Source organism: Zeus faber, assembly GCF_960531495.2.
Source record: "Zeus faber genome assembly, chromosome: 3".
Lineage (NCBI taxonomy): Eukaryota > Metazoa > Chordata > Actinopteri > Zeiformes > Zeidae > Zeus > Zeus faber.
In genome coordinates, this window is record NC_137190.1 from 28505098 (window position 1) to 28528947 (window position 23850).

A 23850-nucleotide genomic window follows, 5' to 3' on the forward strand; every position below is an offset into this window, starting at 1 on the left:
TCCATCAAACCCCGTAAAACTGAGCAAAACAAGGGCCTTAGCAATTGTGTAGTCTGTGAAAAATGTTTGACTGCGCCTTATTCTGAATTAAAACCTTGGCATCAATTACCTTTACCCCCACCTTTTCCAAGTTAATCTGATTGCATTTGCACCAACCTCACTTATTAACTCTCACTGAACAGTGTCATACCAGAGCGACATACTGGCACTTTTCAATATAAGGTACTCAGAAAGATGAGGTAACAACGATGGACATTGTTACCTTCTTGTTCGCCAACAATCCTTTCGGAGAAGCTTGACCACCCTCTTTCTCTGCCAGCTCCTCCTTTTTCTTCTCCTCCTCTCGTCTCTCCTTTTCCTCCAGCTGTTTGCGAACCTCCACTTCCTCATACCTGGTCATGCAATTTTAATGAGAAGACAACATGACTGAAGCAGACCGGCGTTCCTCTTGATCATAATATGAAAGATCTAGTCGCCAAATCTCAACGCTGTATAGAAAGCTAAAACTGTGATGATTAATGAAATTGAAGTTGGTGATAAATTGACATACCAATAGTTTCGATTTCACAATTTGTCTTTTTTGATTATTTTAGTCACTATCATAATATAATCTAATAAAACGGTAATAATAACTGTCTACCTACTGCAGAGGAAGTATCTATTGAAATGAGCATTGGAACATAAAACTTTGGGACAGTTAATTTGCCCCAATCTAACTGATACAAATAAATGCTCAGTCTCATTTAGTAACATTTTTGACTTTGGTTTAAAACTCAGCTTTAATTTGGATGGAAACAATTGTGGAATCTAATGGTTTTGTCAAAATGATGGTGGTCTTCTCAAATAATTGGGCTCAATTCTGTTATGATTGTGTCAGCTCTGGGAGGACAAAGCAAGCTTCACACCTGAGTTTTAGGCTGTCTGAGAGCTTCTCAGCTTCTTCAATGGCTTTCTTAAAGCTGTTTGGACCAAGCATGGACAGGACGTACTCCTTTGAACAACAAGAGGAAGAAAAGTTTGATTTTAAATAAAGTAATTGAGAATTACTTTAAATAAATTATAATAAAATAAAACTCCTAACTTCTTTGAATGCAATAAATTTTCGGTCACAACTGATAGAAAAATTAAAGTGATTGCTCATTTTACCTGTTGCTGCTTGAAGTCGGGCCTATTTTTGATCACATCGTATACTGTGAGATATTTCATATACAGAACATAGGCCTTCTCTTCATCTCTCTCCAGGCGACACTCCTCTGCTATCTTGAAGATTTTCCAGGCACTCTGAACATAGCTGCAGCAAAATAAGAAATGGGTAATTTGATACTGAACACACACACACACACACACACACACACACACACACACACACACACACACACACACACACACACACACACACACACACACACACACACCTAATTTCACCAACATTTCTAATATCGACTTAAAATAAATGGCAGTGGCAGCGGAGCACTACGGTGCCAAGTATTATTTTATAAAGAACATTCCTGAACTGTCTGCCAATTATAAAACAATATATCATCACTTATCAACTGCACTATTCGTCCATTACTGCTTTGAAATGAGTTTATGGCAGATATTTTTCCGCATCTTTTGGGTCATTTTCTCCTTCTTGATGAGCTGCGTTGGAATACCTTCTGGTGCTTATCTTATCAGGCTTTATTTCAGCCTTTTTGTTGAGGTCACCCAGAGATGTAGAAAGATACAACTCCTTGACACTGGTGGACACTGCTGGCATCTTCACAGGTGTTCAGCCCAAGCAAGCACTGAGACATTCACGTGCAATACACATCTCTGCAAAAAAAACCATTAAAACCCCAGAAAAAAATGAATTTCAGTAGGTCAATTTAAAATAAAGTTTCACTTCCCAAAGACCACATGCTGCATGTATAACTATTCCCGCTGGAGAAGGCTCACAAATAAGGTTTGACATAACCGATCTGAGGGTGCTGTTCCATGTCTTCAGCTGGATCAAATGATGAGTCATGTAACACATTATCATTTGAAACTGCTAAGGGATTTATATCATGTTGCTAGACATGTGGGAATTCCTTTCACAACTCAGAGCCGACTGACTCTTGTTGCTCTCTACATTACACCGACTGAATCAGATGAGCCAGAGTTGGAATATCGAATGACTTTTGCTTTGTGACTCGTCAAGAACCGAGTAGCAAAAAAGAGCCGAACTCTTCACCACTATGATCGATCATGAGTCGGATTGTGCCCTCGTTGTGTTAGCCACCAGCACTGACAATATACGAGTACTTTGCTGGCAGGTTGCGACATGTCATCATGACGGGACGAATAGAATCGTACAAGGAAGTGAAACAGCTAGTTAACCAACAATAACTACGTTGCGATCGCATAGTTAGACAATTAAAACATTAACCGTAATAAGTGGCGACTGTTGACAGTTTGCTAGCCGAGGTAGCTACCGAGCTCTCGTCCCGCTAACTGCTTGTCATCAAGCTAGCAGGTAGACTAAAGTAACGCCAGATTACGTTAGCTTTTTAGCTGCGTTCCAGGTAGCCACGGGCATAAGTATAAATTACGGTAAGGAAAGATCATGTTGTTACACCGGCAACACACAAATACTTTCAGAAGTCAGTGTTAGCATGAGGTACCTTGGTTCCACTTGTTTAGCTACTTTTCTGACAGCTGCTTCCTGATTCCAGGCCTTCCAACAGCCAATGAGGAGAGCGCGTCTGGTGATGACGCCATCAAACTGTCACGTGAAGCCTTAAACCCCCGACCCGTTCATATTATATATATAAATATATATATATATATATATATATATATATATATATATATACATATATTAATATATATATATATATAATTTTATATATATATATATAGAGTTATATATATAGAATTATATATATATATAATTATTAATCATTACTATTATTATCATTACTATTATTATTATTATTATTGTTGTTGTTATTATATTAATATTAATATAATTATATATATATATACACACACACACACACACTATTTTTATATATCATTTTATATAATAGATTTACAATTATATTTTATATATATTATATTATATTTATTTTATTATATTTATTATATTTATCATATATATGATAAATATAATAAAATATATTTTATTTACTGAGCATCTGCCCCTCTTGATGTCTCTGCACGGGCCTGTTGAGCGATTTTAAGAATTACTGATCATGATACTGAAGAGATCCCAGGAAGGGTTACATGCCAAAACCCACACAGGCAGCTGTGTAAACCCTCAATGTGCCACAGTCAAGCAGTGAGTGCAGAAAACCCAATTTCTTGGAGAAGCAGCAGTGCACGAGGTCCTCGGGTGCAGGGCGGCCAGTAAGCGGGTACGTCTATCCCAGAGGAGAGAGCTCAAGTTGGGAAGATCCCCAGAAAGATAGACACCTGACCTGCTCATCATAGAGTAATAGCCCAGTTCATAGGGGACTGTAAAAGAAAGGGTTTTTGTACTAATTAGCTTTTTTGTTTTCATTTTCAAATGGACAATGTTAGAAACAACAACAGCATCTGAGTTTTGGAAATCAAAGTTAAGTCGTGCAAAAAGAAAGGATTTCTGTGCAGAGTTAATCTCTGTGACAACGTGCGCGTTAACAAATTTGATGCATGCGGAAAACGTAAATATCATATATAGTATCATAAATAGTGTAATAGTATGAGAAACAAAAAAGTTCATAATTCCACATAAATTCCATGTTAATGCTTTGTAGTACTTGTTCCTATAGGCCTCTCTAGGTACAGTATGTAACCCAAAAAAAACATGAGGGGTGGAAACTTAATTTGAGGTGTCAATTTGGGATTCCACATATTTGCCAGGAATCGTGACGGACCATGTTGACTTTATTTCCTTGTGATACCACTACATTCAAACTTCCAGTGAAAATCACTCGTTGTGTCAATTCCCCGTAAATCGGAGCTTTCATCAGACGCGATGGCCACCTCTGAGTCCTAAATACAATAGTCACATTGTGCTCGGCTTCCTTCCCCACAACACACTGATTCTTTTTTTCGGCAGCGGACTGCTTTTTGCCATGGCACTTGCCAGTGTTCTTCCCAATCAGTCAAATTGCCCCTGTTCTTTCATCAGGATCAAAGGTCCGTGTATTAACATGAGCTTTTACTACAAAGACGAAGGGACAGGGAACAAATTTGAACAATTATAAACTAAAATAAACACACTTGTAATAGTTGGAAGTCTATACCAAAGGAAAAAAACGTCCATATCACATATGTTGTCATGGTTTTGTCCTGCTTTATTCTAAGTTTATTCTCTTCCTTGCTTTGTCCTCTTTTATTTTTATTCCGTTCTTAGTTACCTCTCAGTCCCTTTTCCCGCCCCGCCCTGTGGTGAGAGCCAGTTTGAAAATGAATATGTTAGACCTTGAACCGCCAGAGGTCCAAACATTTATTTTGGATTTATTGGATTAACTATTAGACTACTGATCATCTTACTTATCCTGAACATCTGGTTTGTGTGGTTAAGGGAGTTTTTCTAAACTTAAATGTATTTGTTATTCCACTGCTGTGTGTGCTTTGGGTGTTTTCCCTGTGCTGCGGATGGAACACAATACACAGTAAATACCTACGCGTGTGAACCGTCCAGCTGGTGGATATGTACGACCTGCACCATCCCATTCGTCTTCACTCGGCGTCAATTCATTTGCATCTGTTTTTTCTTTTGTGTCATTGTCCACTGCGCACGTCACTTCATAGCCACTGCTACATTTCACATGTCCAGGCCACTTACAGGAATATGGAATAAAACTGTTTAAAGTAATGAGACATCATTGCTGCATGTGGACAAGAGAAAATGTGTTGCTGTCCATTTATCAGCCATTCAATTTTGACATTCAAAGTTATGATAAAAGATATATACACAGTATATATGCTCAAATAAACTAGATATGAACGCACATGTAAAATAGAACTCTCTCCAAAGTGTGCTCAATTTGAAGGAACTTTTGAAAAAGAAATTCATTTTGGGAGTTTTGTGTCTTAAAAGTAAAAAAATATCAGGCGGTGCGACCACGTTCTAGAAAATGAAAAGGCCTACAAGGCATTATTTACGGTTGTAACGGCTGACATTCTTTAACAAATGTCAAATATAACAAACTAAGTCAAAGTACGTATTTTCTTTACAAAATAGACAACTATAAATGCACGTATCTCAATTTTTTTTATTCCCCTTTCAAAACCTTTTTTGTCATTTACCACTATCTCTCCCGCTGCGCTATGTGCACTTGAACCTTGACTAAAGAGGGTAAATATTATAGATGAAAGCATTGATACGGAGATGGAGAGGATTTGTTTAGTGATTCATCCACGTCACTAGTTGCGGGTGTGTTCTCCATAACATGCTTTATATAACCCTGTGATCTCCACCACAGATTACAGCATCTCTGCTGAGAACACCTACAGCGTCTCTATCTCTGCAACAGAGCGCTCCCACCTTCAGAATGCAGGCTGAGGAGTACAATGGCAAAGGTAATCCTTAGTTCCCTTTCGAGTGTCTAGCGTTGACTTCTACTCAGTCGTTGCTACGTTGCTATTTCTGTTCCATGTAAGAGAAATTAGTCTATTGTCAAACAGCAAAGGAGTTGGTGGACTACATCACGGAGTACCTGGCCTCCGTCCGAGAGAGGAAGGTAATTCCCGAAGTGAAGCCGGGCTACATGAGGGAGCTGCTGCCCGACTGCGCGCCAACGGAGCCGGAGAGCTGGGAGACCATCTTTCAGGACATTGAGAGAGTCATCATGCCCGGGGTAAGCTTATTCATTTATTTCGTTCATTCGGTGAATTTGAATTTGGCTGTGTTTGAACTTGTGGTGAGTGTTTTCCTGGTCCGTGTTCCCCAGGTTGTTCACTGGCAGAGTCCTCACATGCACGCCTACTACCCGAGCCTGACGTCCTGGCCCTCCATGCTGGGAGATATGCTGGCTGACGCTATCAACTGCATCGGGTTCACATGGGTATGCGGAACAACTTAATACTCTCATAACTCTCGCCATCAAAATAACATAAACTGCAACTCAGTCTTTCATCTGGTTGTTTGGTACAGGCCTCCAGTCCTGCTTGCACAGAGCTGGAAATGAACGTGATGGACTGGCTGTGTAAAGCTCTCGGGCTGCCTTCCTTCTTCCTGCACCACCACCCTGACAGCAGAGGAGGAGGCGTCCTACAGGTAGGGAGACTGCACTAGCCTTGCCGATTAATTTTGCCCTTCTTCTTCTCTCTCATTTCTTCTCTTGTCTCTTCTCTCGTTGTTTCTTCTCTCTTTTCCTCTCCATGTCCTGCCATCAGAGCACGGTCAGTGAAAGCACCCTGGTTGCTCTGCTTGCAGCCCGGAAGGACAAAACTCTGCAGCTGCAAGCCGAGCTGGACCACCACCTAGAAGAGTCCCTTCTCATTTCCAGATTGGTGGCGTACGCATCCGACCAGGTGCGACTCGCAATGTTGTTTTGTGGCGCTTGGTATTTAAATATTTTCAGTCAATTGTGTGACGCCTCACACCCTTGCAGGCGCATTCCTCGGTTGAGAAGGCAGGGCTCATCTCTCTGGTGAAGATCCGATTTCTGCCGACCGATGAGCAGTGTTCTCTGAGGGGTGAGACTCTGAAACAAGCCATTCAGGAGGATCGGAGGCAGGGACTAGTCCCCTTTCTGGTTGGTGCTAGTAACTTTGAACGCAATTTTCTATGTGGTTTATGAAGTGGGAGATGTCATTGACACAGTAATGAAAAAACTATGACTGATACACAGTGGTTTAGTATGATAGACAAATATTGTAATGTCTCCTAAAGTTCTGAAGAACTACATGCTGAAACAAGGTTATTTGACATTATTTCTTGTCCTGATATTGTTTTGTTACAGGTTTGTGCTACATTGGGAACCACAGGAGTATGCGCCTTTGACAACCTTTCTGAACTGGGACCAGTGTGTACGTCCTCATTTTGACATTCATTCTCTATATGGTCATGGCTGACCGTATGCCACAAGCTTCGAAGTAACTTTGATGTGATGTGTGAAGTATTGCAGGGACATTATATTTTTGAAGGATTTGGTCGGCAGGTACAGAGGAGAGCTTGTGGCTCCACATTGATGCTGCGTACGCAGGCTCGGCGTACTTCTGCCCGGAGCTGCGTTGGTCCCTGAAAGGCATCGAATTTGCAGACTCGTTCGTTTTCAATCCCTCCAAGTGGATGATGGTTCACTTTGATTGCACGGCCTTCTGGTAAGTGAAAACATCAAAAGGCTCAGGAGCAATTTGATGTAAACGTCTACAACTAAAATGCCTCGTTCTTATTGGCACAGGGTAAAAGACAAGTATAAGCTCCAGCAGACCTTTAGTGTTGATCCCGTCTACCTCCGTCATGAAAACTCTCAGGTGGCCACTGACTTTATGGTAGGGATTCCTGTCTCTCTCTCCCTCTGCCCCTGATCTGTTTTGATTTCATTCAAACATTTTTGTTCCACCTCGTCATTCAGAATTTTCTTTTGTTTTGGCGTAGCACTGGCAAATTCCACTCAGCCGACGTTTCCGCTCCCTTAAGCTCTGGTTCGTGATGCGTTCCTTTGGACTGAAAAACCTCCAGGTTCACATCAGACATGTAAGGCTTATTTTATTGCCTCTGATGTCAATTATGACGGATTGTAAAACAAAAACCGCATACCGGGCACAGTGTTTTCTAGAAGGTTTCATAATTCATGCGTCTCCTTTCTTATGCAATATTTATTATGGTTTCCAGGGTATCGAGATGGCAAAGTTGCTGGAACATCACATAAGACAAGATCCCAATTTTGAGATTCCTGCTAAGAGGCACCTTGGCCTGGTGGTCTTCTCTTTGAAGGTATATCGATATCTTTACATAATGGTGGTGGTGGTGGCATATAATCAATCGGATCAGTTGTTTGGACAAAGAGAAATTCATTGTGTTAGATGTTCTATGGCTGTTCTTCTAAAATGAAATAGAGGGTTCCCTCTCTCCAGGGCGGAAATGCTTTGACTCAGGAGCTTTTGAGGAGGCTCACCAGCGCTGGCACCATGTATCTCATCCCCGCTGACATCCACGCCAAACGCATCATCCGATTCACAGTGACCTCACAGTTCACCACAGCGGATGACATTCTCAAAGATTGGGCCATCATCTCCAAAATGGCTTCCACTCTTCTAGCTGAGGTGGAGCCACTTGCCATCACAGAGGATCCGCAATCCATGGAGGACAAGATGATTAGAATTCTTTCAAGAGGCAACAGCGAAGGGCCCCCGGAGACGGCGTCCGAATTCCCTGCCTTCCAACAAGACCAAGTGGAGCTGTGGATCGACAAGACCTGGAACAGATCCAGGAAACCCATGCGCTCTCTGAGATGCAACAGCGAGCCTCTGCCTTGCACTCAGATCGGGCCCCTGTCTTGGTGTAACTTTGAAGAGAAACCCACTCCAACCGACCCGGTGGTGATACCTCAGACGACGGACGCAAAGTTCGCTTCGTTCCCAGTTTCTGTAGTCACTGGGCGGGGCGTGGCAGGTGCCAGCCCTGCTGCCCGGTAAGGCTTCCAAAAATGACCCCCAACCTCTTCTCTTCGGTCTGCAGCGGCCCCGCCTGCATATGCTCCTCTCCGGTCGCCAACGCCGATTTCTCATCAGCGCAGTTCGGAGCTACTACCATACATAATCTTTCTGTAACAATACACAACACAACAGACACAACTTTGTACTGCACAGGCTTTGCTCTCACAGGGTCTAGCGTCTTATGATTGTTAATTATATTTATGGTGTAATATGTGTTTGAATATGAGACAACACAGACAATGATTCCGGGTAAAAAATAAAAAAATATATATATATTTCGGGAATGATTTTTAATAAATAGTAAATTATTTCTGTTTTAAACAAAATACAGTTCAGTAACTTTGTCTATTGCTTCTTTATTTGATTTATATTAAAACATTTTGACACACAATATTATATACCTATGTATAAAATGCTAATTCATATGACTCATCTAATAAGTGTTGGTGGTATCTGGTGTGGACAGCCATCTGTGGCCCTGGGACAGGGCTAGACTAAGAGTGCAATTTGGCTCCCTAAGAAACATTTTAAATAGCAAAATATGTGTAATTGTGTGACAAACTGGATACCATTTGACCAAATTATATATCACCATATTGGCCAAAATTACATAGAAATGAATCATCTCAACTGTGAGCAAGACGGTGAATTGCATTCAGGCTATTCTCTAGGGAGAGAAGAAAGGATGGATTTACATGAAAACAAAGAGAAAAACCTGCAACTATGTTTTAGCCATTTCTGAACTTACATTTTGCTTTGCCTTTTAACCAGTGAATAAACAAGCACAAAACAGTCCAGGAGTCCAACATGACTTAAAACAAGATGTCAGTAATACAGATGAGTGAGTCATGATGTCCAGAAGTGGTGACTTGATGGTTGTTGTCCAATGATGCAGAAAGGAAACAAGTAACATGCCATTGTGCATCTGAAGCTGGATCACATATTTTTCAACCCAGGCCTTATTAAAGTGTTGAGTGCCATCATTAATAACTGTTCATAGCACAATGCTTTACTATTAGGAAACTTACCACTTTGCTGCAGTTTCTCACCGTGCTTCAATGCCATCCAATGGGACAAACATTTAAGCCTTAAAAATTACCTTTGTACTGTATCTTAGTGTATTTTTCTAACAGTAGTATCACATATTGTTTAAAACTACATTTTGAGGTTGTCGCATTGCATGCATCGCATGTTCCATCAAATGCAGGGTTTACAACATTATGTTGTGATTTTACATATAAAGGCTATATGTATGAAGAATGGAAAGGCATTATTTAAAGGCTAAAGATTTTGGACCATTGAACTGCATTCAAACACATTTCTCGGTGTTTAGTAAGGTTATGCTATGAACAATTATAAATGATGGGAACCAATTCTTTAATAAAGCCTGGGTTGAAAAATTGTGAACCTATCCTTTAACGCAAAGGGAATGAACGGGAGTAGCCGTTTTACCGAGGGGATTGATTTTATCAGGGTTTTCCAATAGCACGATGACACCCGTTTGCACTGTAGAACAAATCTTTCAAGAAGACTACAAACATTCAAAGCCAGATCCCACCATCTGAGAGAAAGCCAAATATTTCTTGTGTCATGGGAACATAACCCTGATTATTATCCAGGAAAAACATGGGGTCCTTGATGATCGCAGGGTTGAATCCCTCCTCTGCTAGCTGGACTTTCATTTGCTTATAGGTCCCGGTCACACTCAGTGAATCCTGACGGGAAGCAAGAAAAAATATTGATTGAATTGGTTCTCTGCCCTTCTTACCAACATCTACATGTTCATCTTCTTTCCTATCGTACATGTCGTTTTAAAAAAAGGCACAGATATTGACTGCTACTTTGGCCATTTTCTTCAATTTATCCCACCACAGAATTTTACAAGAACCACCCAAAGACTTTGTTTTGATCTCAGAATGGCTAAAGCACTTGATGACTTTAAGTTACAAGCTATTTGTAGCTATAATCTGTATGGGGTCACAGGATTTACCTGTATACGGATGAAGCGGGGTCTTGCGTAGCTGGGTAGGTAGGATTTTACATGCTCATAGAGAGCACTGCTGTCAAAGGCCATGTTTTCTTTCAGCTTGATCGCTGCCATTCCAATTCTCCCCTCGTGTCCTAAAGAAAAGAAGGTGGAGTCATTTTCCCACCATTTAACGCTGTCATTTAAAACAATGCATGTTTAATTACTACATTATATATGATGCCCAAAGGAAACGTTTACCTGGCACCTTCACCCCATACACGTTAGCCTCCAGAACACAGTCCACCAGGAGCAAATGATCGGCCACCTCGGTGGTGGCAACGTTTTCGCCTTTCCACCTGCGTGGAAAATACGGTGCAGAAAACAGGGATTTTTAAAAGATATCCAACACCATATTCATTGTCTTAAATTGCATCTTTCCACAGCGCAAAAACAGGATTATTCTGATCTACTGACCTAAAGGTGTCTCCGATACGGTCTTGGAAGTAGATGAAACCCTTGTGGTCGATTTTGAGGAGATCCCCGGTGTTGAAGTAGCGGTCTCCTTTTACAAACACGTCCCCCAACTTCTTCCTCTCTGTCTGCTGCTTGCTCTTGGCGTAGCCGCTGAAAGGTGTTCTTTCTGAAATCTTGGCAACTAGCAATCCTGTCTCTCCTGTTGTATTAACAGTACACAAGACACTTGTCTGTTGAGAAATGCTGAAGGTTACTTGAAATGATTTGGATTTTGGGGTTTTTCCTCACCCCGAGGTACTTCGATACAGAATCCCCTGGAGTTTCTCACTGGTTCTTCTTTCTCTGTGTCGTATCTTATTAGGGAATATCCACCTGTAACCTGAAATATTACAATAATAAAAAAAAATGGACTACAATACTTGACCTCATAATAGGTCTGTGAAGATTAAATTGCACATTGTATATAATTTTGTTTCAGGAATTGCCACATTACTAATAACCAATCTTCACTACCTACTTTGATGAACATATTCTCTTTGCCAACGGCTCCGACCTTTCCCAAGTAATTAACAAACGATACATTTCCTTCTGTCGACCCATAAATTTCGTAAATACGAATGTCCCCGAAGCGCTGCAGGAACTCCGCCCAGGTGTCGGCTCTGATCCCGTTTCCCAAAGCCAGTCTGACCCTGTGGTCTTTGTCCTGGTCTCCCTGGAGGTGGAATCAGAAGGGTGAGGGAGGGTTGGTGTAGAGAGGGAGGCGTACGTTCTGCTTTGCAACATAATTATTTATGATTGTATGGTGAAGAAATAAAAAAAAAGAATCAGGCAAACATTGTTATTCTCTTTTTTCCCATTCAAAAATGAATCAATCATGTATATATACATGTATGAATGTAAATCAGTTTACCATGGGCGTGTTGCAGAGGTAGCGCATTGTTTCTCCTATGTACTGTATCACGGTCACATTGTACTTCGTGCAGTCCTTCCAAAACTGTGAGGCGGAGAACTTTCTTCTCAAAGCGACTGTGGCACCTAGGAATAAAGGGTGAATGTTCAAAGTTATATTTTAAATATGTTGTAATGTCTGGAGTGAGATTATTGTAATGACTGACACAAAATGTTGAACTCTGGGACGCTGGGATTTTAAAGTGGTATTCGTATATTCGTGAATCAAAAAGATCGGTTGGGCTCATAACAATTTCCATATTTTCACTCAAAGATAGAGGCTATGGCTTACCTCTCTCTATGGTTGCGCAGAGTCCCATCAGGAAGCCGGAGCTGTGGTAGAGAGGCAGTGTGACGTACACAATGTCGTCGGCTTGGACCCCAATCAAGACCATGATAAATGATGAAAGTAACATCCTCTCATAGCTGATTACAGCTGCTTTGGGACGCCCTTTGAAACAAGGCAAGATGATAACCATGAAATTAAATGAAAATCATTTTTGTCCTACCTAAACGTCCTACCGACCTAAATACGACAAGCATCGGCAATAGATACATAATCATAAATAAGGTGTTTTAATCTCACAATATAACTGTATATGCTCTGCCTACCTGTTGTTCCTGATGTGTAGATGTACAGTGCAGGACTCTTAATGTTGATGTTTCCCCTGAGCTGAGGCGACAGAGGCTGATCTGAGGCCTGCTGGATTTTGTCGCAGAGGCTCTCCATGCCCTCTGTGTCGCAGTCGTCATTGAGGATGAACACGCGGACCCCCTGCTCCCGCAAGGTGGGCAGCACCTCCTCCACAGCGACCTGGAGCTCTGAGGATGACAGGCGAAAAGGGTCATGCAATGATTTGCTGGGGGGGTTAGACTTACAACTTAGACTTAATTTAACGTTGTAAATTATGACTTAAGGGGAAATTACTAAACAACTCCTGACATACCATCAGGATTCAGATATCCGATCTTAATACCTGCATGTATCATGCTAAATAATGTGGCACGGTGGCATTGCACTGCTGCCTCACAGCAAGAACGTCCTGGGGTCGATTCCCACCTGGGGCACTGTTGGCACCGCGCTCCGGAGGGTGATCTCCTGATTAGGGTCCTCTCTGTGTGGAGTTTGCATGTACCTCCCCGTGCTCGCATGGAGTTTCTCCATATAACATCATAAGAACCCCCACTAAAAACATGCACAAGAAACATGTCTGACCAGCGATGGAAATTGAAGTTGGTCCCCGGGCACTGTACTGTAAGCTGCCTGGCCCCTGGAGGAAGGACAAGCTTTGATGGGATAAATGCGGAAAAGACATTTCACAGCCACTATCTGCATGTGTGTGTTGGCCGTAGCTGCATGTAACTCATGTGTTATGGTGTGTGTGTGTATGTGACAATAAATACGAGCTAAGCTTGTCCTGTTTAATTCAAATTGTAAAATGGAAATGTAATTGTGGAATTGAAGTTTGTGAAAAAAAATGTTCAGACTATGGCTGCATTTAAACTTGTCAAGATGCAAGATGTATCACCTAAATTACTCTGAGGCGCTGGAAAGTGTATTACCCAAATTTTACAGGAGCTAGCCTAGTTGATCCCCCTGAAGCCAATGCACTGAGCTAAGCATGTAGCCTGTCACAAAAGGCGTCCACGTGGTTGAGTAATATTGCTCTCGCTGGGGATCAGCCCACATACACTCAGTGGCAATAAAAATAAAAAACAATTTAAAAAAAAATGAAAATAAAAATAAAAAACAATAAAAATAGTATTTTTTATTGTAGATGTATTTATTTCAATAGTTATATTTTCCGATGTTAATTGAATGAAACAAATGCAAATGCGATGCGAGCCCCTGCCTTACGAAAGTCGGCACAAACTTTTAAATGAGGCCTTGTAGATCTAATATGGGTGAAGATTCAGCAACTGGATTGCTTATTCAACGCCTCCAATTTGCTCAGAAACAGATTTTGGTGGAATGTGAAATAAATGAAAGAACAAACAACATGCAACACGGAACTCACAATGATAGCCCATTGGCTGACGTCACTTCAGATTTCCAGTGCAGTGCGAATACAACCACAAATAAAAGATCTTGAAGGTATGTAGTTCTCGGGGGACCTCCCCAATTCCTAGATCCCCTCAGGGAGTCCCCGGAACTGTTTGGTGCGAAATGTCATGTACTATACACACAGGTAGAAATTCGTATTGATTGACCTTCTTGTCTGAATCTGGGTAAAATAGGAAAAAAGCTAATTCTCCCAAACCAAAAAATGGATTTATCTCTGGCGATTTCATTTGACAATGCACTTGGATGTTGGGAGCCAAGGTTTTCCATTTTCACACTGAATTGTCCATAGAAATTGTTTATTACAAACGTAAATTAAATTGCACTTTTGCATTTTCATTCTGAACTTACTACAGAAATTGCAGAGTAGGAAATGACATTCACAGTACCATTTCCCAATTTTGATTATAATTTGGATTTTTTGATATCTTTACTTCACAAACTGTAAACATAATAGGAATTTCTCCTTTCAATGCGTGTTACAAAATATATCATCAATTTTCAACACCAAATCTTACCGGCTCCAGCCACCAGCACCTTGGCATCGCAGCAGGAGAAGCAGTGCAGCAGGGACTTGGACCTGATGTTGTTGTTCAGCAGAGCAGCGGTGCAGCCCAGCTTGGCCAAGCCGAGCCAGGCCCACACGTAGAAGGGCTCGTTGGCCAAAAAGAGGGCCACGGTGTCCCCCTCTTTGACTTTGGCCAGTCCGGATAAAACCCTGGCCACCCTGTTGCTCTGTTTGTCGGCGTCCCTGTAGCTGTACGAAGTCTCCTCGAACACGATGAAGGGCTTGTGCGGGTGAGCTGCCGCCTTTTCGAGGAATCGATCCAGAATGCTGTAGAAAGGCTTGCGTTTTTTGTAGTTGGCCATCCGAGAGCCGATTTGCATCACGGTCACCATGTAAGCGATCTCTTTGAAAATGTAGGGATTCCTCAGGTAGAGATATAACGGCAAAATGGCCAAACCTGCGAGTACAGAGTACAGGACATACATGTTGATGTTCAAGTAAATTATCTTTCTTCTTTCCTTCTTTTTCTTTAATTGGTCAATTTTCTGTTCTAAACTTAACTATTTCACACACTGGGTTATGTAGAAAACTCAAAAGTCCCATTCATCCTACACATGACATGTTGCTTTATATCTTTGCTTTGGGGCTAGGGCCTATTTGGCTAATGACGTTTGTTTAACTTGTGTCTCTCCAGGCAGAAGCAATTCCCTGCCAAGTGTATTATGGTAATTGATGGTTTGTTCAAGCTCCCTGTTTTAGCCGTCATCACATAGGTCCTGGCAAAACATTTTGGTTAAAAAGGGTTGCTTTTTTTTTTTTACCATTATGCTGCCCAGTATGTGTACCAACTATTGCAGTTGTTTCGATATTAACACCGAATCAACACCTACCACCACCACCTACCTAGTTCCCTACTTGAGTAAAGCTTACATCACACTGAATCCGCCACGCCTGTCACTGACCAGCCCAAAATGCTACGGGGCTGCATCTATATGTCAGGGTTAGGGAAAGTGTGAGAGCTTGTTTTTTTTGAATGGACCTTGGACAGGTTTATTCTTGTCGTTTGTCGGATTCGGAGTGAAGCAACCTTTCTGGAGTAAGGGATCCTACTAATATCATAACTAAACTTATGAGGTGGAGGATTTTTCGATACCGATGGCTATTTGTTCAATAGACTTGTTGTCAAAAGATATGATAAGATAAAAACGTAATTATTCACCGGGGGTGTTACAGCAGCAGAGTTGACATGATAGTCAAAAAGTGCCAAAAGAATAAATATAAAAAAGAAAGTATGAAAACGAAAATATACAGTCTATATGCTGTGTGCATATATATATATATATATATATATATATATATATATATATATATAGACTGTATGTACACAACCGTAAACAAAAGTTAACAGGGCGTGTCTTGTCATTGCATTGGATTTGTGGTGTATTTAAATATTATTTTTTTTATTTTAACTAGATCTTGAAATGTTTAACTTTTGATTGATAAATGTGTTTTTTATTTTTTAAAAGATCTTTAAAAGCAGAGTGTGCCAATAGGAAATTTAATGGCGATGACCTTTAAGCATGATGAGAATAATGACTTATACCATGGAATCACCGAACTGACGCAAGTTGATGCTTGTATCACATTTCAACCTTCATTGCACTGAACACTTTTGCCAAATACTAAGGACGAGGGTTTATTCGGGAGTGACATGGGATAGGTTCCAGTTCCCCAGGGCAAACACTCTTAAATGTGTCAAGAGCTCTGCTGGAGATATTTGCTTATATTTGCAAATAAGTTAACTGATCTGTGAAAGAGAGCCCCAGTTCACAAATATATACACTGTGTTTACCTCGGTTCAATACGTCTCCGGATGTGTCATTCTCACCATTCTTGTGGTTGAGGGTGTCAAATTTTGCAAATTGAAAGTAATGGTTCAGTTTGGGCTTGAGAGGAGGAGGAGAAGACGCCTTTTTCAATGTAGTTATTATGGTTTCCTATAGCTTTCCATTGCTACTGATTGCTCCTGTAAGTATGTTTGTTCCTTTTTATGTGGAAAGACTAACAAACACTGAATTACCTCAGGAACAATCATGTTCCACTTGCTACCATGGTTACCACCTAGATACATATTCCATACGGTACCCTTAAAGATACACCAAGGAGAGGTACAAGGTGTACAGCACTCCCGTTTAGGTGAGCACAGAAAGAGTTTGTGTGGCTCCCAGATCCTGCAAACAAACTGTATACAAATACACAATATTTACAGAGCCCTAAGCCGACAGTTTCCATCAGATACAGCTTTCTCAAATCCAGGCACCAAATGCTGCCAAGGGTTGTCCTTGGCGTTCCCTCCTGAAAGGCTGTAAAAGATGAGGAACATCAGTACGGATCACCCATATATGCGGGTCTTACAGAGAAGGATATTGTTTTGATTTTTTCCATTGGACTGGTGTCCCACTCAGGTTTCCACACTAACCCCAAGAATCAGAAGAAAATGGATGGGTGGGGTGGAATCCACTGGAATATTCAACATTGCTTTTGGGAACTTAAGAAACAAAGCAAAGAGTTGGAGATATGTACATAGCTCTGAAAATATTTAAAACCAAATATTTAGACAACATTATGTAAATATGTGTTTTCGCACACAAAAGGGAGCCCCTACACATATTCTAATTGTATATACTTTTTTTTTTCTTTTACAGGACTGCTTACATAGATCCTCTAGTACACCCACATCACAGAGAACATCAAATTATTCTCTCACCATTTAACCACTAAAAATACTGAATGAATTGTTATAAATGTGTTATCAATATTTTGATTAGGGGTCTGGCCTAACCCCTAAGATAGACGAAAAGGCTTATTTTAGTTCTCTAGAAGGGACTTTAAGATTGGAGTACTCAAAAACGACACAGTAAAGTGGTTCATAATTGTTGTGCAAGTAATCTAAGAAGTACTTACTAAAATATGACTCATAAGGTACTTATGGAAGAAATGGGTTTTTATCCCACATCAAAGTTAAGATGATAAGAGTTTATTCTTGTTCTCTAAAAGGGACTTTGACATTGTATAACTCACAAACTACACAGTAAAAGTAGTTATTTTAGTAAGTTAGTTTAGTATTCTTGGGTTGTATGAACTACTTTGTGCATGTCTGTCAAAGAAGTACAAAGTCCGGCAGTATAAGTATCTTGAACTACTGATCAAAGAAATGGGTTAAGGGTTAGATCTGATAGGGTTATCCTGATCTCAAATAAATTAGTCATTGTCATAATTGATGGCGTATACATTTCAGAAATTAATCCAATTCAAGGTACAAGTGTGAGACTTTAACTTTGAAATTCTGCAGTGTGACTCCTCTAGAACAGAAATATATTTGATTAGATTCATTAGATCATGAGATTAGATTAGATTGGATTAACTTCATTGTCATTGCACAGAGTACAAGTACTGAAAAAATGTAGACAAACCGCTACTGCTGAGCTTGGTATAATAATAAATAATAATAACTTAATGTTCCGAGATTTTATCAAACAAAGCTCTGAAGCCATGTAAACTGCGCTGTCACCTAGAGACAAAACATCACTCGTACACATCCAAGCCACTTGAATTTTTGGATAATAAACTCAAGGAGTATCAAGATTCAGATTCAAGAGGTTTATTCGTCACATACATATACATACTTTCATACATATATGCAGTGAAATGTAATGCAACGCAACCGGTGATAACACGCAATATGTCCGAGGAAATATTTCTTTCTAATAGACCAACTAACTGACTCCTAAAACGTAATACAGTAAGTCGAATACTTATAGAATAAAAATAAAAATATATGGAATAAACTAAAATACAAATAAAATAAATGAATGAAATAAAATGGAATAGATAGAGGGAATATGCTTATGTATATGGAATAGGCAATTATGTATATACAGATATGTGCATAAAAGTGGCATGTGAATAAAGTGGCATGTGAATAAAGTGAGGTAGTGTTTGGGATAATCCAGCACAGTATACAACAGTATGGCGCAGCAACACAGCATCACGAACAACCCTGAACAGTGATACAGTATGCAGTACAGTATGCTACATATAGTACAGTAAGGTAGTGGAGCCTATGTGTGTAGCTCAGTGAGGACCCCTGGTGAGGTCAGCATTGAACGTTCTAATGGCTTGTGGGAAAAAACTGTCTCAGTCTCTCTGTTCTCACTGTGTGGCTGCGGAGGCGCTTGCCTGACCGCAGCAGCTAGGACAGTGCGTTGTTGGGGTGATGAGGATCCTTCATGATCCTGCGGGCTCTGCTACTACACCTCTTGGTGTATAACTCTTGCAAGGGGGGGGAGGGTAGTTCCAGTGGTACGTTCGGCTGAACGCACCACCCTCTGCAGGGCCCGTCTGTCCTGAGCAGTGCAGCTCCCAAACCAGGCAGTGATGTTGCCTGTCAGGATGCTCTCCACTGCTCCAGAGTAGAAGGACTTGAGGATCCTCACCGAGACCCGGAATTTCCTCAGCTGCCTGAGGTGGTAGAGACGCTGCCTCGCCTTTCTCACCAGAGTGTCTGTGTGAACAGTCCATGTTAAGTCCTCTGTGATGTGGACCTCTTGAAGCAGGACGGGACCTGTGATTCAGCCAGGGAGGTGTTGAACATTGGATTGAACACCGGAGCTAGCTGGTTAGCACAGGTCTTCAGTACTCGTCCAGATATGCCGTCTGGGCCCCGCGGCTTTCCTGGTGTTCACCCGCATCAGAGCCCTCCCGACCTCTTGCACGGACACAGAGTGTGCGCTCGTCCCCAGCGGTGTAGCTCCGATTAGCCGGCGAGCTAGCGGTGCTGCTGCCAGGCTCGAACCGCGCACAAAAGGAGTTCAGTTGGTTGGCCAGGGAGGCGTCCGCACTCGTGGCTGGGGAGGAGCTGCTCTTGTAGTTTGTTATTGTTCGCAGCCCCTCCCACAAGCGTCGTGTGTCCCCCCCCTGCTCCATCTGCAGCTCCACGGTGTCTCTGTACGTCCGTTTAGCGTCCCTCACCGCCCTCCGCAGATTGTACGACGCCGCTTTGTAGTTGTCCATGTTGCCAGATACAAGTCCGTCGTTGTAAGCGGCCGTGCGCGCATTCAGAGCGCAGCGGATGGATTTATCAACCCACGGCTTCTGGTTTGGAAACCTCCGAACTTTCCCCGTGGGAACGACGTCGTCCGCGAGCGTAGCCACAAAACTCACTACAGCCTCCGTAAACCCGCTGACGTCACTTTAACTTGATTGGGACGCGTCCCAGTCCACGTCAGTCAGAGCGTCCTGAAGCGCAGCCTCCGATTGGTCCGTCCACCGCCTCACGTCGCCTCGTCGCCACCGGTTCTCGCGCGACCAGAGGCCTGTCAACGGGAACCAGCGACGTCGCGGCGCGGTCAGATTTCCCGACAGCAGGGAGCGAGGCGGGCTGGTGTCCGTTCTTGGAAAGACATTTTCAGAAAATTCAGAAAAAAAGAAATTCAGAAAGGTTGGCCCTGTTAAAGTCCCCAGTCGCCACCACGGCCGGGTCGGGATGTCTGTTCTGAAATCCGCACAACACACACACACCAGGGCCAGAAGAAAGTCATTGAAAGGTCACGTATGGACGCCGAGAACGCAAAGGCAGCGGAAGCGTCCTATCGGGTCGCCCGACTCATAGCCGAGCATGGTAAACCACATGTAATCGGGGGGGAATTTAATTCTTCCTGCCACAAAAGAGATAGTGGGGGTGATGTTGGGAGAGAAGGCGTGCAAGCCAACCAACCTCATCTCATTGTCTGACAACTCAGTCGGACACAGGATTGATAAGATAAGATAAGATAAGATAAACCTTTATCAGTCCCACAAATTCACATTGTTCCAGCAGCAAAAAGGGGACAGCAGAAAATAGAGAGCATATCAAGGTACACACTATAAACAACATAAAATTTAGAAAACATAAACATAAAAAAAAATCACCATAAATAGGAACCAGAATATTAATTGTATTTCACATATCTTGACACCTTGCACATCAGGGATTGCACTTTCTTTTTCTTTTCTTTTTTTTAAATATAAAGAATTGCACATGGATTTATTCACAGTTGTGTGTGTGTGTGTGTGTGTGTGTTTGTGTGTGTGGGGTCTACTGGCTGCACTGTTGGTTATACAGTCTGACAGCCGCAGGAAGGAACGATCTGGGATAGCGCTCCTTCCCACACTTTGGGTGAAGCAGCCTATCGCTGAAGGAGCTCTCCAGTGCCGTCAGAGTCTCATGCATGGGGTGGGATTCGTTCTCTATCATGGATGGGTCCAGGCTCCTGTTAAAATATATGTCCTCCAGGAACGCACTGTTTGGCTCGCGTATTATTTCTGGTCGGATGTGGTCCGCAAACACTTTTGAGATTTTCAAGTGGGCCGCCACCCGAAAAGGTTGGGAACCGCTGCTCGAGAGCACAAGTATATCCTTATTCCAAATTAAGTTCCACGTCTCCAGGTCTCACTGACACCAAATTTACCCCATTTCACTTTGCAAACAAAAATCTGTACTTGACTGTAAAAATGTATAAAAAACATAGAAACGTTTTTCGGATTTTGAAATGAATTTCCCTCTTTATTTCTTTCTGAAAGAGCCTTTACAGGAGGTATTAGAAGCATATGATCCGCTGTGGCGACCCCTAACGGGAGCAGCCGAAGGAAGAAGAAGATTTTTTTTCTGAAAGTGTGCAAATTACAATCCCAAATTAAAGAATAAAGCCATTTTCTTGTAATTTTAATTGCTTTGTAATGAATTTCGAATTTAATATTATAGCAGGTGCCACCAAGTCAAAAAGGGGAGGTGCGCCCAAATAGTAACGTTGCAGAAACAGAGCTACCTGCTGGAGGAAGTAAAGTTGCAGCTGTTGTTGGCTGGCGGAATGAGGCAGATGCACACCTCTTTCCATGCTCGCTTGTAGGAAGGCTGAGCGTGCAGGAGCTTGCAGAGTGTGATGACCTGCTTCTCTGCTGTTTGAGGGCGGCTGGGTGTCGGTAGGAACTAGATTGACGTACCAGCAGAGCATCAGCGGTCCATTAGCTGCTCTTGCCGTGGATCAGTTCATTTGGCTCAGCTCAGCAATAACAGCCGCCTCTTTCGGCTCCCAAACGGCTCTTCATTCAGTACCACTTCTGGTTTTTATACTACAGCCAAATTTAGCAATGTTTTGACCTTTGATGGGCCCATATGTCACTTCAGTTATTCAATGTAATTATACTAAACCTTATCATTTCCAGAGTACCTTAAATAATACAATACAACATTTTTACATTTTCCGTCATATTGATGCTGAAAGAACAACTATCCTAGTTGTATAAGAAAAACACCACACTACTAATGAAATAGTATGATTAATAAATAATTACACAACTATATAGAGACACATGTATTTCATATTTTTTTCAGTTAAATTTGTATGATATTATGTGAAACAGGAAATATTTCTGCTTTGTTCATCGTCATGTATTTATCTTTCTGACATTTAAATTTTGTGGAAGTCTCACCGTGCTTGCCTCTTTATGTTATTACCCAGGTAACACGTCTCTGGGTCGTATTTAACAAATACGTCACATGATCCCATCCTATTGTTCTGTCTAGTATTAATACAAATAAAAAAATAAAGAAGAAAAAAAAGAAATCGGCTCTCAGGGCGAGGCGGCTCCCATCGTTCACAGAAGCCGGCTCGTAGAACCAGCACGTCACTGCGCGGCGCTCCAAGTGGGTGTGACGCAGAAAGGATCTGTTCACCAGCGAACAGTGACGGGCACAGAGCTGCCGCAAGTGACGAAATATACGTCGAATCAAAAAAAACTATTTCACTTTTTTTTGGAGAGAGAAGCTGATCCCCTTTTGGCATCGATCATATTGAGGCTAGAATCGTACTTTAAAACGAGACGTATCGGTAGTATCACTACTATGGTATCGATCCGCCCTATGAGCCGGCTTCTGTGAACGATGGGAGCCGCCTCCCGTCTGAGAGCCGGTTTCTTTTGGTTTCTTTCTTTTTTTTTGTAAATTATTATAAGACAGAATAATAGGGTGATGCTACAACGTGATAAAGGTGTTCAGCTTAAGTGGATAAAAAAGCACTGTTTAATGCAGTAACTGAGATTTCCAGGACGTCAGTGAACATGTTATATGCTTAGAGCCTGTCCTGTCAGTTCAGATACCCATGGTGGCGATTGGCGGAGAGTAAGGGAGGTTGTTAGTGTGGTTGTTGCTCCTGCTAGTTCGGGGAGCGAGAGAGATGCGAGGAGAGCACAGACACACACCGTAAAGCAGACAGGTTTCATTGTTTTGTCGTTGTTTACAGCCTACAGCAACCTGCGTACTGCCATTAATAAAGCAAAACCATCCAACCAACAACTCGCAGCCTTCTTACTAAGGAAACGCTACAATACAGTATGTTTAAACAATCATATGGTAAAATGTGTTGAATATTCACTCTGGCTGCTTTGATGGATATAGAAAACAATGTCAGTGTTGGTTGAACGATTTTCCGTCGTTGCAGATTGAAGTAACTCTTTCTGGCTAATGATTGCTGAGTTATACAACCTTCCCAGTCCCTGGTGGTTCAAAGTTGATTCCCGGTCAGATAAACAGTTTTTTTTCCACCTTGTTTAAGTGAAAGGTGCAGCAATATAATTGCAAAGATGGTCAGATTAAGATAAACATAATCTTATACTGATGTAGTTTTGACACTTTCCGAACAGGAGTTTTAAACATATTATTACCTGGCTTCAAAGAATTTAAATTTAGCAACAAGTTGTCTATTGGATCAGCACAGGAAAAATGTTTTACAGTTAAATATAGTGTGATAAGGAGTTGGAAAGGTGACATTGGCACTCATTGTAAATCAGAAAATAACCTTGATTAAATTTAAGACGCCAGTGCTCTCCTACTAGGCCGTCCATCGAACTGCTCCTCCATATCTTCAATCCCTGTTCGGGTTCCAGACTGGGACTCGTGTGCTACGTTCCTCCACCCTCTCCTCTGCCACTACGTGGTCTCAGGAGTTGTTCACTGGCGCCCGATGGTGGAGTCCGCTCCCCCAGCCTGTCAGAGCAGCTGAATCGCTCACCATCCTCCGTCGCAGACTCAATCCCCATCTCTTCAGACTGCACCTGGACGCTGTACGAATAGTCTTCATACAGCCAGTGAGTCTCCTTACTGCCAGTAATACATTTTGGTGCGTTCTTGTGACAGCAATGCTTTATTGGCATTTTTTGTATGTATGTAATTAT

General features: G+C 41.8%; 3 protein-coding genes across 3 annotated transcripts in view; 1 reads left to right on the top strand and 2 right to left on the bottom strand.

The window, feature by feature from the left end:
• Window positions 1–2692, bottom strand: part of usp8 (ubiquitin specific peptidase 8) — a 20449-nt gene extending 17757 nt beyond the window's left edge. Inside the window, exons 1-5 of the mRNA XM_079997895.1 lie at window positions 2646–2692; window positions 1656–1815; window positions 1147–1291; window positions 906–991; window positions 263–392 (exon numbers count right to left, since the gene is read on the bottom strand). Coding sequence (XP_079854021.1) covers window positions 263–392; window positions 906–991; window positions 1147–1291; window positions 1656–1759 — 465 coding nt within the window. The 5' untranslated portion in view covers window positions 1760–1815; window positions 2646–2692. The remainder of the gene's footprint in view (window positions 1–262; window positions 393–905; window positions 992–1146; window positions 1292–1655; window positions 1816–2645) is intronic.
• Window positions 2693–5507: 2815 nt separating this feature from the next.
• hdc (histidine decarboxylase) lies at window positions 5508–8598 on the top strand (the record flags this gene model as incomplete). The annotated part of the gene is made up of 12 exons (XM_079997316.1): window positions 5508–5535; window positions 5641–5813; window positions 5907–6020; window positions 6110–6232; window positions 6352–6489; window positions 6570–6713; window positions 6921–6987; window positions 7119–7281; window positions 7362–7452; window positions 7559–7657; window positions 7796–7897; window positions 8038–8598. 12 exons carry the CDS (start codon window positions 5508–5510, stop codon window positions 8596–8598), a joined length of 1803 nt encoding a protein of 600 aa, XP_079853442.1.
• Window positions 8599–10160: 1562 nt separating this feature from the next.
• On the bottom strand, window positions 10161–15065 carry LOC307227874 (long-chain fatty acid transport protein 2-like; the record flags this gene model as incomplete). The annotated part of the gene is made up of 10 exons (XM_079997317.1): window positions 10161–10334; window positions 10610–10740; window positions 10847–10944; window positions 11063–11261; window positions 11351–11441; window positions 11580–11774; window positions 11973–12097; window positions 12303–12461; window positions 12623–12832; window positions 14591–15065. 10 exons carry the CDS (start codon window positions 15063–15065, stop codon window positions 10161–10163), a joined length of 1857 nt encoding a protein of 618 aa, XP_079853443.1.
• Window positions 15066–23850: the final 8785 nt, after the last annotated feature.